Raw genomic sequence first — 14,068 nt, 5'->3', positions numbered from 1 at the left:
GTGGGAGTGCAGTTCTGGGTTTTTAAGTGAGAACTAGTACTAATCCCTAGGTATACGTTAGACACTGTCAGGGCTATGGGCCTGTATTTTGAGGACCACTGCTTTCTGCCAAGATATTCTGGTGATGGCGACGCCTGCTCAGGTAGCTGAATCTCGAGGAGTCCTAGTTAACCAATCACCCTGGGTAATGGAGTAGCTACTACAGTGTCATCCCGTTAGACCCCAGAGCAGCCAGCAGCTGCAAGAATGAGGATTTATAATGTGAAACCCCGGAGCAGCAGCCGCTAGTATGAGGACTGATCTGGTGACACCCCATAGGAGCAGCCGCTAGAGAGAGGAGTCATCCAGTGAGATACCAGAGTAGCAGCCGCTAGAATGAGGATTCATCCAGTGACACCCTGGAGCAGCAGCTTCTAGAATGAGAACTCAAGTGAGACCCTGAAGCAGCACATGCTAGAATGAGGCTTCATCCGGTGAGACCACGGAGCAGCAGCTGCTAGAACGAGGACTCATCCTTTGAGACCCCAAAGCAGCAGCCACTAGAAGGAAGATTCATCCGGTGAGACCCCAGAGCAGCAGCCTCTAGAATGAGGATTCATCTGGTGAGACCACGGAGTAGCAGCTTCTAGAATGAGGACTCATGCAGTGAGACCCTGAAGCAGCACATGCTAGAATGAGGTTTCATCGGTGAGAACCTGGAGCAGCAGCTGCTAGAATGAGGATTCAACCTATCCATAATCGGGTCGTCCACCTCCAGCTGGAGAGGTGGGAACCAAGGTTGAAAGCCCCAATCACTCCAGACCTCCGGAGTGGCAGAGAAGTGGTGAATCCACACCAGGGATCACCTTTCATGAATGGGACCTTTAGTGCCCCCGAGTTATGTTTTAAGAAGGTGTAGAGGAAAGGTCTGACACCCAGCGCTGCTGCCTGAAAGTTGGTAAAAGAGGCTCCACATGGTCACCGAAGGGGAGCATACCCACAGCTGCCAGGCTTCACTAGGCAGGGCAGAGGACTTCTGTGCCTGGCACTAGGTGGTGTAAGTCACCAGTATGTGAATCGTTGGGAGCTTCAGGTGCACACCTTATGCTGGTGAGTAACCTCAAAGAACCGAAGACCATGGGTCAGGCGGGAATTGAACCCTTTTCTGGTCTCTGGGACAGATGCAGAACCTTACTGAAGCACCCTCCTGTCCACCAGGATTTGTGGCATCCGGGCCCCCCTCTGCCTGGCTCTGGATGCTTGCTCTAATGCCCATCTGGGAGTGGGGGCGGGACACTGTTCTTGCATTAACACCCCACTGTCTGTACACTTGCAGCTTGCTCTAATTGCCCATCTATGAGCGGGGGAGGGACACTGTTCTCACGTTAACACCCCTCTTTCTGTACACCGGGGTGGACCGCAGGGGCGCCTTCTCTGGCTGGAGCCTTAGCCACTGCCTTTTTTGAGAGAAGGACACTAGTGCGCTGCCTGTCCTTTAAAGGAGAACTGCAACATGTAGGAAGCTGGCTTTTTACGTAGTAAACCAATGTAGGGATACACCATACAAAAAATCCAGGCGACCCTTATTGGTTTACAGGGGCTTACTTAAATAATCCCATGTGCTCTATTGGTGGTAGTGTGGTTGAGCAGCTTAGGCCTATCGGAGGGGAATGTTAAGCATTTGTTGTACACACACAGTCAATAACCGAGACACACACTCAAAAAGGTATCCAAGACCAATTTAGAAAATAACATAGACTATTTATATAGTTTTGATACCAAGATCAGGTAAGTACTTAAGACGTTATCATTTGTTTACAGGAAAACAACGTAAAAATAGCAGAGCTGTCCGATTTGAGGCATGAACCTTTGCAAGCGGTTGTAGAAGGTGCCCTTTAGGACTTGAGGTGCTTGGGGCCCAAGGTTCAAAGTACCTACAGGAGTTTGAGTTTACCTGCCATGGTGTGTTCGGGTGCAAAGGTGCAGGTTGCAATAGTTGTCTAGAGCACGGTTAAAGTTTAAAAGGACCTCCCAAACCAACAGAAGCCGCTGAGGGGGCTTGAGGACAAGTCTGGCAGAACCCTAAGGGGGGGGGGGGGGGCTTGGCTTGTGATGGTCTTTGGGGCAAGAGAAGCAGTCGGTTTCTGTTAACCCAGGCTGTGATGCTCCAGTGCAGAGGGGTTTGCCTGGCTGGCCATTTTTGTTGAAGGCTCTCATGGTTCTTGGGTGGCACTGAGGAGGGAAAGAAAACAAGACAGCTGGGCCACTCTCTGTGAAGGCCTTGTTGGTCCTGAAGTCCCTCGACAGCAGCTCTGTGCTGGCAGCGGTGGTGTCCAGGCTGGACACTCTACAAGCCTTGGTTGCCCCAAATGCTCTGGTATCCAGTGTATTGGTGCACTAGTAAGGGTCTAGTGTCTCGAAACTCGCTGGAGAGATGGGGCTGATCTATTTGAACCTTGGCAACCTCCTCCAGGCGAGATGCTTCCTCAGTGGGCCTGATGGCCAGCAAAACAAAGAACTGGGCAAGTGCACTCGGTGCCTGCAGATGCAGGGGGATGGCTCCACCACCCAAGGTAGATGCTCTGTGGTTGGCCAAGTGCTGGACAGTCCTCCACAGACTTAGGAGGATGCACAACATTTGGACGAGCTGGGTCAGTGCAATTGTCGAGGTTCCAGCAGCAAGGCAGGATTTGGCACCAAGTTCAGGGTAAGTCTTTAGTTCTTGCAGTCACTGATCTTCTTTTTCTTCCTTTGGTTCCCAGGCAGACTAATCTGATTTCCTGGTGCCAGGGGGACCCCTAAATACTGAATCTACGGGTGTTTTTAGGGGAGTGTAGGATAGTAGCCAATGGGCTGCTTACCCCTGGGGTGACTACACCCCCCTATATGACCACTATATGTGGATAGTGGGCATAATCCTGGCCCAAAGAGCCTAGTTTCACCAAATCCAAAATGGTGAAACCTTTCTTGGCTGTTAACTTCAGGTGGCCCACCTTAGAGTTGTGCCTAGCCTTAAAGTGCAACACATGACTATCAAATTTTCTGCCTTCTCTGGTGCCAGTTGGGCCTCAGGGCAGGCAGTAGCATTCCCCTGCTGGAGAAGGTGTTACCACCTTCCTCAGGAACAGGCATTGTTTCTGGCCTCTAAGAGCCCAAACTTGTCTGTGGTGTCAGGCTGGACGATACCAATCAGCCAACACACTTAGTAGGGTTTCAGGGAGCACCTCTAAGGTGCCCTGTGGGTACATGTCGCAGAAAATTGGATACTGGATACCATTATTTTCAGTGAAGCCATTATGTAGCTGGGTAACTCGCAACAACCAGTGCCCAGTACATGTCCTTAAGATGGCTTCCTGATCCCTTGCAATGCCCTAGTAATGGAACTATTACAACAATGTTGTTAGGTCCTTTCTAGCTGTCTGTATTTTGGCCAAACCCCTTGAATAGTTACACTTGTAATGGAACTAGGCATCACAGGATACCTGTTTATGCAGATGTGCCCTCACATGTATTATAATTGGGGCTGCCGGTTTTATGATATTTATTTTCTTGACATTTCCATCTGTATTTATCTATATATCTGTTTTTACAAATTTTATCTGTATTTATCCATTTTTATTTTGGGTTTTGTAAAACAAATGAAGCAAAAATAGTACATTTCCACATTTATTTAAACGATAAATGTAAACTCTTATCTGAATGTATGACCAATTTCAATAATATGAAGTCCCACAGATGATAAATCAATGCACATATATGAACATGTTAGTATCAACCTTTTGCATATATACTGGGGTTAAATCCTCATAACAATAATTTCTTTATTTTTTAACTACATACCTGTAAATCTACACCGCTCTTGGCTTGACAGTCATGACTGATAGTATTCAGAATCACTAAAAAAAAAGACTAATTCCCGTTTTTATCCACATTTACATATAAACACATACAGGAAAATAAATGTTTTTCTGTATTTATCTGTAAAAACTGAAAACACTGAGCCTTAATTTTAATGCACCCTGCATTAGCAGGCCTGCTGTAGGGGTGACTTGCATTTAAGACATGGAGTGTACTTGGGCAATGCACACAGGGAGTGTGCAATGCCTTGTTTTCAGAAGGGCTAGCGCCCTTTCACGCATCCTCCAGTGGCAATCTTTATGCAGTTTTTTTGGGGGGGGGAGGGGGTGGGTCCCTTTGGGTGGCATAATACATGGGGACCCAGTGCACATCCAGTCAAGAACATCAATACCACTGGGCAGAAAGTGGGGTTGACCATATCAAAAAGGGGTACTTACCTACACAACACTTCTGTTTTTTGTCTGATATTTTCATTGGCAACTCCCCCCACGGATTCAACCCTAAACAAATACTCTGCATGGGTGAAGTTTCTTAACTGTTATTAATACCCAGTAAAGAGATATTAAGGACCAAGGCTGATTATGGTGGCACCAGTTCCACTTTGGGAGTGCACCTCCTGTTGTGAGAAGGCGCTCTTGCACTCTGTCGTCAGCAGTCCTCTAGGCTCGGACAGGGCTCTCCTGGGTGCCCCCGGGGAATCGGGGGACACAGCCCTCCAGGCTCGGCCAGAGCTCTCCTGGGTGCCCCCTGGCATCCGGTGACACAGCCCTCCAGGCTCGGCCTGAGCTCTCCTGGGTGTCCCTGGGGCATCGGGGAACGTAGATGAGGCATGAAAGGCCCGTGTATCCAACGACCACCCCTCCTTCCATGCCTCCCTCGGACCAACAATCCATCCACCCCTCCCTCCCGCCCTCCATCCATCCATCCTTGCATCACAAGCCTCGTCATCCTTTGCACTTCTGCCGCCGCCCCAAGCCCTCCATTTCCTGACGTGAACCCTACACAGCTAGGGTCTCTCCTTTCCTATGGCACGGCCTCAGCTGCTCCCCGGGACACTGCGGACAGAAGCTGAATGCCTGTTTCTGAGCCTACAGCAGAGCCAAGAGCTTGCCCCTCCTGTGCGGAGTGAGAAAGGCCTTATTCTTGACCGCTTTGTTTATATTTTATCGTTTTTTTAATCTGTTTTTTCATCCTCTATCCCCTGAGTTCTGAGCTCCTGGGATATCCCTGAACCTCGGTGAGGGTGAGAGAATGAGAGAGAGAGAGAGGGAGAGAGAATGAGAGAATGTGAGTGTGCCTTCCGGGCTCAGGCTGTCATCCTTCATAGTCCGATAAAAGGAATACCATGGACCCTCTTAATGAGATTTGATTCGCACCTTGAGAGAGAAATCTCTCTGAAAAACGATGGGGCCCCACATAAGACCTTATTCTACCCACCCCTCGTTGGATATGCTTTAGGTATTTCTTCAGCCCAGATACAGTTTTGAATTTGTGGAGTGGCAAAAGGAATTTTTGCTTTGATGGGAATGACTGTTTAACCTACACACTGTGTATTTATCTATTTCTTTTTTTTTTAGGTCTGGCATTATCCAAGACCTGTAAATTTTACTAAAGCTATATATAGGCGATACTTCTAATAAGGAGTTGCCACTTCATCCACCGCTCCACATACAGCATGGGACAGTGATCCAGCCCACCTCAGCCATTGCCTAACTTCACTGAGTGGCGGCCTTCTGCCTTTCCACACAAACACTAGTTCCCTTAAGTGTCAGGGACTACTATAGCAACGAGTGCTTTTGTCGACCTAAAAAAAGTTTTTTTTCTTTTTTTTTTTTATGAGTTTCCGGGAGCTTTTCTAACAACGAATGAAGTTTTGAAAAGACTAAACACAGCAAGCAGTAACACAGCATAAGGCTGATAGCCAACACGAGATCTTTTGGCTTTTCAGATGCTTGTTAGGTCGAGGCTAGCAGCAGCGCGCATGCACTGCTCGCTCTGCAAGGCATGCTGTAATAGAGTATGCAGTGGAAGCCCCGCCCACTCTCCGCCCATATTTGTCATTAGCTTGTGTCATTGTACTTCTTAAATACTGGCTTTGGATTTATAAAAAGGCTTGTTAGTCCCTCCTTGGTACCCTTGTCTGCATATGTTACCGCCCATAACGACGGGCCCTTTTACTTGGCTTGTTACACGGTCTTCATTATAAGTGGGTGAGCACTATTTTATTTATTAACAATGGGGACAATGGCGGCTGCATTTTATTGTATCTTCAAGGTGAGCACGGCGCCTGCTTCAGGGACACTGTGCTCGGTTTAAAAAAAACTTTAATACGGAGCGCGGTCTCCCAAAGCAGGTGCTGTGCTCTTCTTCTTTTTTTAAATTTCTTTTTCTAAACTTTCATAATAAGCGCCGCGCCCGCTTCAGGGAAGCCGCACTGAACCATGAGAAGCTTCGGCTTCTTCGCTAACCACTCTCTTCCCTCAGCCAGTCCTCCTCTTTTGGCACCCTTCCTCCCTCGCATGATGTGGCGGGGCTTAAGGGCAGTCTTAGGGAGTGAAAAGAAGCCTTTGCAATGCAATAGGTCTTGCATTTACGCGAGTTTGAGCTATTGTATATGACAATGCCTTTAATTTATATTTTGGTTTTTAAAGCATAAATAAAAGGCATTGTCTTTTACAATGCCAATAGCTTAAACTCGTGTTAATGCGAGACCTTTTGCATTGCAAATGCTTATTTTTATCTTGGCACCCAATACTACTTTTTTGCAATACAAATGTTACGTGCAAACTTTTTTTTTTTTTTTATAAAGTGTGGAATATCAAGTGTATATAACAGTAAAACAAATTACTGGATTCATGTCAAGTGCCTGGTATTTCAAATTCTTTAATTGAAATGTTTTATTCCACATGTATTAAACAATTGAAGGAGCAATACAGTAGAGTCGGGAATGTGTAGTTTTTGTTTTGTTACTGATGATTTTAAATAGTTTTTTATAATTTTTATTCCAACTGCCTGTTTTAATCAGCACAGTGAAATCTTCGATTTGACTTGCCTCTCCTTGACCTGAGTAAATAATCCTTTCTTTGTACAGAGCCCCAGAGCTGCAGTTCACTGCTGTCAAGCGGTATATTAGCAAGAAGCCAACATTGTCTGGCCGGTCCCACATGCCGCCTTCTGTCCAGTCCTGCCCTGTCTTGCTCTCTGTATTAAGTTTGCTCTATTTTTAGCCTGTCCCCGGCTGCAGGCAAGTATTCTTGGTCCTGGGGCCAACCTCCAGCACAGTTAGTGTCCACACATATCTTGGAAAGCTGTGCATGTTAGAATGTGCTGAGCTTGTGCTTTCCGCCAGGGCCTAAGATTCCCTAGGCAGCAGGGTGCAGTCACGTCTCCAGTCAGGGGTGCAAGACTGGCACGAGCTGGAGCTGTGCCACCCCTCTCCCCAGGTGCCCCTGTCCTTTACTGTCCAAGTGCGCGACCCATGCTGGCTGTCAGCTGCAATGTCTGGTGAGAGCATTACTCCCAGTCCAAATGTGTGTGACTCATTGCAAGCTTTTAGTTAAAAAAAGGGAAAGCTGTTGGACTTACAGGACACTGCTGGGTTCATACTGTATGTACAGGCCACTGTCCCGTCTACACCTACAGGGCTCTTATACAAGATGCTCACACTGCTGGTCCTATCACTCCATTAGGGCACTGCCTGGGTCCTGCTGTGCTTACCAGGCAGAGCAGGAGAAAGTGCCCGCTGCTGGGTCCTGTACCACCAACCAAGCCCTTCTGGGGCCCTACAGGCCTTACACCGCACTGCAGGAGGAAGTCTACACTGCTGGGGGTCTAGATGCACATTCAGGGGCACTGTTGGAGGAAACGCACACTGCTGGGTTCTGTAAGTCACTGCTGGGGACGGAAAGCACTTAACAGGGAACTGCTGGAAGATGCTCACACTTCTGAGTGCAGTTACACCAACAGAACCCCTCTGGGTTCCTATTGCATTTACTAGGCATAGCACAATCCTTGGTTATGTAGATTCCGCTTTGGTATTTACTGTGGTGCTTCTTTATCGATGCATGGGAATGCTTCTCCAAGACCACTGTATATGTTGTTTTTCCTCCATCCTAGGTAGTGAAAAAATCTAACAACGAGAACGAGCGTCCTCAGTACCTGTTGGTGAAGGCATTGGCCAGCCGGGGAAGACTGGATGCTGTGACTCAACAGATGGGGTACCACCCCCAATACCTGGACAGCTTCCTGAAAATGCAGCACTACCTCCTTCACATGGATGGACCACTCCCCTTCGACTGCAGGCACTACATTGCTATCATGGTAAACTCCCAGCATTCCCTCTGCTCTGCTTGTATAGGGTTATTGTCCACCTATGTCTGTTTTGTGCGATAAATTAAATAGCGGTGTAGCACCTGTGGCGTGAGAGCACTCCGTCTCCTCATCTCTGACACTAGTTTGCACTGAAGCTCTTGAAAATCTGTGTAAGTCCTTAGTTTCCCAACCCTGCCTCCACAATCGCCAAAAGCAAGAAGCGTGCAAGCGGGGGACTCCACGGGGACAACAGTAGACTGCTTGCTGCTTGCTGCTTGTACTTTTCTTAATTTACAATATACCTCTGTTTTTTACTGTCTCAATGTAACTGTCACACTGGGGTCACAGCAGACTTGTAAACCACCAAGTTAGCTTTGTACTTGCATATTGAATTTGCCACACCCGTGAAGTAGCTTTCCATTGAACCATGAGGAAAATAATCTTTAGATTATTAAACGGTATGTTTGTAGCATATGTGGCTGTAGATACACATGCTTTGTGTACTCCCATCTAGTGTTGGGCTCGGGCACTACAATTTGTTATGTTTGAGTCACAGGATTGAGGTAGACTCCCCACACCCCTTAGTCCACAATGCACATGGTCACCTACTTCTCTCTAGATTGTTTGTTTTTCCCACCATTGGGTTCAAACGTGTTCTGTACCTGCTCTGAGTTAGACACTTTCTCAGTGGCTTTCTTGGGCTTTACTTTTCTTTATTCTCAACACTGACTGGACAACAATCACTGCTCATGGTTTGCCAACTCTTCGACTAACTGTGTCCGATTGAAGTGCAGGTACATAGTGCTAAGGGCCAAAACTCAGGCGAGTCCTTTTCGAGCTTGGTAAAAAACACACTTCACGAGAATGCTGACAGAAAGATCATGATGGAACGAACACCCTTCTGATTCTGCTGGCAGTGCAATGCCAAGTATCCTTGGGCTGACCAGCACGGTGTATGCAACCTCTGCCTCTCGACCTGTCGCAAAGAGTTCACCTTCTACATTGCATTTAGCTGCAAAAGCACCTTGAGGTGCAGAAGGGAAAACGCTGGGCGCACCTAAAGATGCAGTCAACTGACATCTTCGGCGAACAAGATCTGCTCGTCGTTGGAGGAGACAAATCTGGGCCTTTTGGTGTACTGGTGACCCAGCCGATGTGCAGTCCACAGACTTTATCCTGCAGCGCCTCTGAGAGAAGGGTACAATTTCGGTGTTGACACCAGTTGGCCAAAGTATGAAGAAAACAAGTAGGGGTGAGTCCCACTTACCCGCATGCCCTTACGCGTGCAGGGATGGTGTGTGTGGATTGTATTTACAACACACCGACTTGACAGGAAAATCCCCTTTTGGTTTTTCCTCTTTGCAGTGGTAGCCCTTACTACCTTGGATAGACCAAGGGGGTGGACCATGTTTGTCACACTGTCGTCAAGGCATCTCACACTCTGTTACATCTGCCTCGCCCATCTGAGTGTGCATGCTGGTCTTTTTCTGTTTTTATTTTCATATTTCACTATACTAATTAACCACTAATCCTTTATGGGTTCTGGAGTAGCGTGCTACTCACCCAAAAAGTGCTTCAACCCCCCATCAGGGGCAACCAAGCACTATATAAATGCAAACATTTTTCCTTCTTTTATCTGTCGCTATCCTTCTCAATCCAAATAACTGACTAATATCCACCACCACTCAAATCGATTTCATATTTCACTATACTAATTCACCACTAATCCGTTATGGGTTCCGGAGTAGCATACTACTCGACGAAAAACCACTGACGCCTCGTCAGGGGTAGTAAGCTTAATATAAATGCTATTACAATACAATACAATATCCGTATCTAGAGCGACTGACTAGAGTTAAATGCAGCTGCTCGTGTGGTCATAGAGATCTAAAAAGGTATGACAAAGTGGTCTGACCAAGGAAGAGGGAGGAGAGAATCTACTACTAAACTGATTATGTTTGAAAAAATTGGGTCTGACGTGTGTCCCAGCTTGTGTAGGAGCACTAACTAGCTGGACTAACTGGAGGGCTCCCACCGGTAATGCAGCCTCCTCACAATGGAGGTTAAGACCCCATTAACTGTAAAGTTCGAGCAGTGTAAAGCGAGAGATGGCAGTATATCTGCCAAAGAAGCTATGGAGCTACTAGCCTGTCCCAGAGGGCAATGCATCAAAAGCCCAGCCAAGGTGAAGTAGATGGAGGGGGCAAGAGAAGGAAGCTGCCTCACTACCTGCAATTTCAGCTTCCGTACATGTACAGAGAATGGCCTCTTTAAAAATGATTGCGATTCCACCCGCCCCCTTTGTGCTTGCCTGTCCGCCCTAACAATATCCTATCCTTGGGGGATCGCTGTTGATATGTTGGGTGCCGAGATTTCAGCTAGCCCTGTCTCTGATAGAAACATTGTCTCAGGTGAATAGTCAGTCAAATGATCAAACCTTTCCAACTTGTGTTTAACTAGTGAATGCCAGAAAGAGAATAGAAGCGTGCCGCCTGAGGGGGCTGCACAGGCTCCCTCTTTCCAGCATTACATGCTACCGAGGCACGAGGTGCAAACCCACACCTTCCACAGAATGAAACCTCATGTGTGGGGGCACTCAGTGGCGTGCTCGGGGTAAGTCCCAATAGCTCCCTGGAAGTGTACCGTACATGGCCATCCTAGATCTCAAGGATGCCTGCCTCATGTGTGGGGGCACTCAGTGGCGTGCTCGGGGTAAGTCCCAATAGCTCCCTGGAAGTGTACCGTACATGGCCATCCTAGGTCTCAAGGATGCCTGCCTATGTGTGTCGATGAGCAACAAACACACGAAACGCCTGAGGTTCACCGTTGACCTGGTGCATTATCAGTTCAGGGGGGTATCAAGTCTGCACCAAGTGTATTCAAAAAGTGCCTCCATGTAGTAGCAGTGCACAGGGATGTTGTCTACCTTTATTTAGATGACGGACTAGTAAAGGCAAGATCGTCGAGCAGTTCCAGAAGAGCACAAATGGGGTTCTCCCTACACGCGGAGACGTCATCACTGATGCTACAAAGAGAAAAGACATTCTTAGGGGCAAGGCCAAACTCCAAAAGGTTTTCCAATCTGCCTAAGAACACTGACAGAAGAAGCTCTCCTTCGCTAGAAGGGATGGTCTCTGACTGTGAGGAGAACAATGGCCGGATGCATTGCTATGAAACTGCATTCAAGGTTGTACATGAGCCCTCTACAGAAGTGGTTACAGTGTTCATGGCCCCAAACAACCCGGACTGGGAAATCTGGTGATCTAGTGGTTGTCACAGAGAAGACACAAAGAGAAATGCATTGGCGCGGCACAAAAACCATCCAGAAAACCTTTCAAGCGGCAGCTCCTGCAGGAAGTATCGATATTGCTCCGTATACTGAGTTGATGACCAGGTGAGATGTGACCTTTAGTTCCATGTGCTTTTGTCACTGACCAGGTGCGATACAGCACTTGGGACCCTGGCACTGACTAACAAAACATTTAGCCTCCACTAACTAGAGACGTTTTCCACAGCAGAAGTAGGAAGCAACAGAGACTGTAGTTTGATTTTCTGCACACCTCCGAACTTCTAGAAAGAAAATCTGTATTTAAAACTATGTTCAAAGCATGTGTGGCTGTAGAGATCCACATACTCTGCATACTTCTGCCATCTAGTGTTGGGTTCGGACGCTTGCAAGTTGTTTTTCTTCAAAGTCATTTTTCAGTGGGTAATGTGTATTGGCACGGGCCCCTGAGGTCCTAGAATTCAGCTATTTAAATCTTCCCCAAGAATGCATGACCTCTCTACGGGAAGCACGTGGGCCCACAGTACAGACCTACGTGACCATCACTGTGTGTGTTTATAGCATGTGCTCCTGCTGGTGTAAATGCTCTGCATACTTTTGCCGTCTAGTGTTGGGCACAGATGTTTGCAGGTTGTTTTACTTTGTAGAGGTTTTTGAGTCACAAAATATATTGTGATTCCGCTCTTAGTCCACAATGCACCAAACCCCGGACTCCATATCTGATGCTTTGTTCCCACCATCAAGTTCAGATGTTCCAACTACAGGACTGATAACCTTTTCCCTGGAACCTTTGGTGTCAGTTGTTGAGCATTCAGCCCCAGTGACAAGAGCACTTTACACCTGATCGGAGACCACATAGGACTCTACTTCCAGCAGCATAGGAAACCGCTTCCTTGAAGAAACTCTGCTCGTATGGAGAATGACTGTTGGAGGCAGATTTAATGGAAAAATAACTTTCCAATTCCATCCTAAATGTAACTTAATATGTCCCTACTCTGACAGGCATCTGGTTGGTAACCTGGGCCCTCTGTTGGCGGGAAGCTTGGCCGGAAACCCCAAATAAGGACAGGGGATGTGCCAGCCTGCCAACCCCACCCCTCAGGTGGGGGAGGCGAAGTGAAGCATATCTCCGGGCTCTCGCCATCTTGAAGATGGGAAGCCCTACCCTATCAGGACTAGGCTACTGCCCCCCTCCCACAGGAGAGAGGCAAGATAGGGGGTGTACCCACCCCAGGACAGGGACCCATTGGTCCCTGCCCTTCACTTACCTGTAACGCCCCTAAATCTAGTATTTAGGGGCACCCTGAACCTTCCTTCCCCAGATTCCAGATTCCAAAATCCAAAGAAGAGCTAGAAGAAACAAGACCTGCCCAGCAGCTGCTAAGAAGAGGAAGACACAAACTGCTTTGGCCCCAGCCCTACCGACCTGTCGACCCTCGAACCTGCTCCTGCTCCAACCCCGCATCTCTTGTGGCCAGCAACCTCACAAACCCCGGAGGACCTGGCTACCTTTTGGCTCTAAGCCCCTGGGACTCCCATGAGTAGAGACTCTACTCAAAATCTACTTCCAATACCTGGCAGTAGCCCGGAACCGCGAACCCAGCACACTCTGCACCAGCCAAGCCTGGCCTGTGCCGGAGTGAACAAAGACCCCGAGGACGACCCCACGGCGACTGTGACCCAGAGTCCGGCACCCAAGGACCTCCCTCGACACTCCTGAAGAAGCCTGCAGCCTCAGAACAAGGAGCCCCCCCAACCGCGATCAACAGAGGGTAAGATTTCCCGACACCAAAAGGCACCCCTGCACCTGGCGCCCCACGGCCCCCTGTGCCCAATCCTGGGGTACCTACCTATCATCCAACTACCCAACTTACCTCTCGAAGTGGTGGTGGCACCTGAAGAATCCTCGTCCCCGAGCTTGCAGTCTTTTTCTAAACCGGAGATTTCCCATTGAAATCAATTGAGCGCCCGAAGGCTCAAAAGTACTCTGCACCCAGCTGCCCGAGTGGCCCTGGCAGTGCAACCTCTACACCTATCTACTTCCCCACTTGCCCTGAGTAAGTGACCAGGAGCCCAGCTCCCACAGCCGCGTGGCCTGCTAGTCAGCAGCCACCAACCAAGGCCCCCCTATCCCTCATAGGATAACATTGGACCTAACTCTTGTTGCACCCGGCCGCCCTAGTGCCGCTGGGAGTGAACCAACTGTACCTACCTGACCCTGGGGGACCCCCGAGTCTATGCCCAAAACCTCAACTCTACCAGTCGAGTACTTACCTTTAAACCGATAACTCAATTTTCTTCATAGGGTAACATTGACTGGCTTTTTCCTGAAATTTCTTGTAAGTGTGGACTTTTCAAAACTAAAAATGTTCACCAAAAATCAGCCGAGTAAGGAAACAAAAATACTCACCTGCTCTTAGGTGAGCTCCCAGTGCTGGATCTTGGTGCCCAGCACCGACTCTGAAAACAACTTACAACTGTACTTACCAGTAACCCAATTTTCTTCGATAGGAAATCATTGACTGTTTTTCTGTGAAATTTCTTCTAAGTGTCAATTTCTGCAATCTTTAAATATTCTTTAAAACTCGTATAATATCTGAAAACGTAATTACTTACCTGTTTTGGATAAAGGTC

At 48.0% G+C, this 14,068-nt stretch overlaps 1 protein-coding gene across 2 annotated transcripts in view; it reads left to right on the top strand.

Annotated features, from left to right (window-relative positions):
* The window catches only part of LOC146829699 (sestrin-3-like), a 220,848-nt gene that overhangs the window by 56,235 nt on the left and 150,545 nt on the right, over positions 1-14,068 (top strand). For both annotated transcript variants that reach the window (XR_014962284.1, XM_085608411.1), the window contains exon 2: positions 7,954-8,157. Coding sequence is in view for 1 of the 2 variants with exons in the window: in XM_085608411.1 (XP_085464537.1) it covers positions 7,954-8,157 (204 nt within the window). In the remaining variant the exon portion in view is untranslated. The remainder of the gene's footprint in view (positions 1-7,953; positions 8,158-14,068) is intronic.

Source organism: Triturus cristatus, chromosome 5_2, assembly GCF_964204655.1.
Source record: "Triturus cristatus chromosome 5_2, aTriCri1.1, whole genome shotgun sequence".
NCBI classification, from domain to species: Eukaryota; Metazoa; Chordata; class Amphibia; order Caudata; family Salamandridae; genus Triturus; species Triturus cristatus.
Note: the sequence above shows the minus strand (reverse complement) of the source record. Positions and strands in the feature narration are given on the sequence as shown.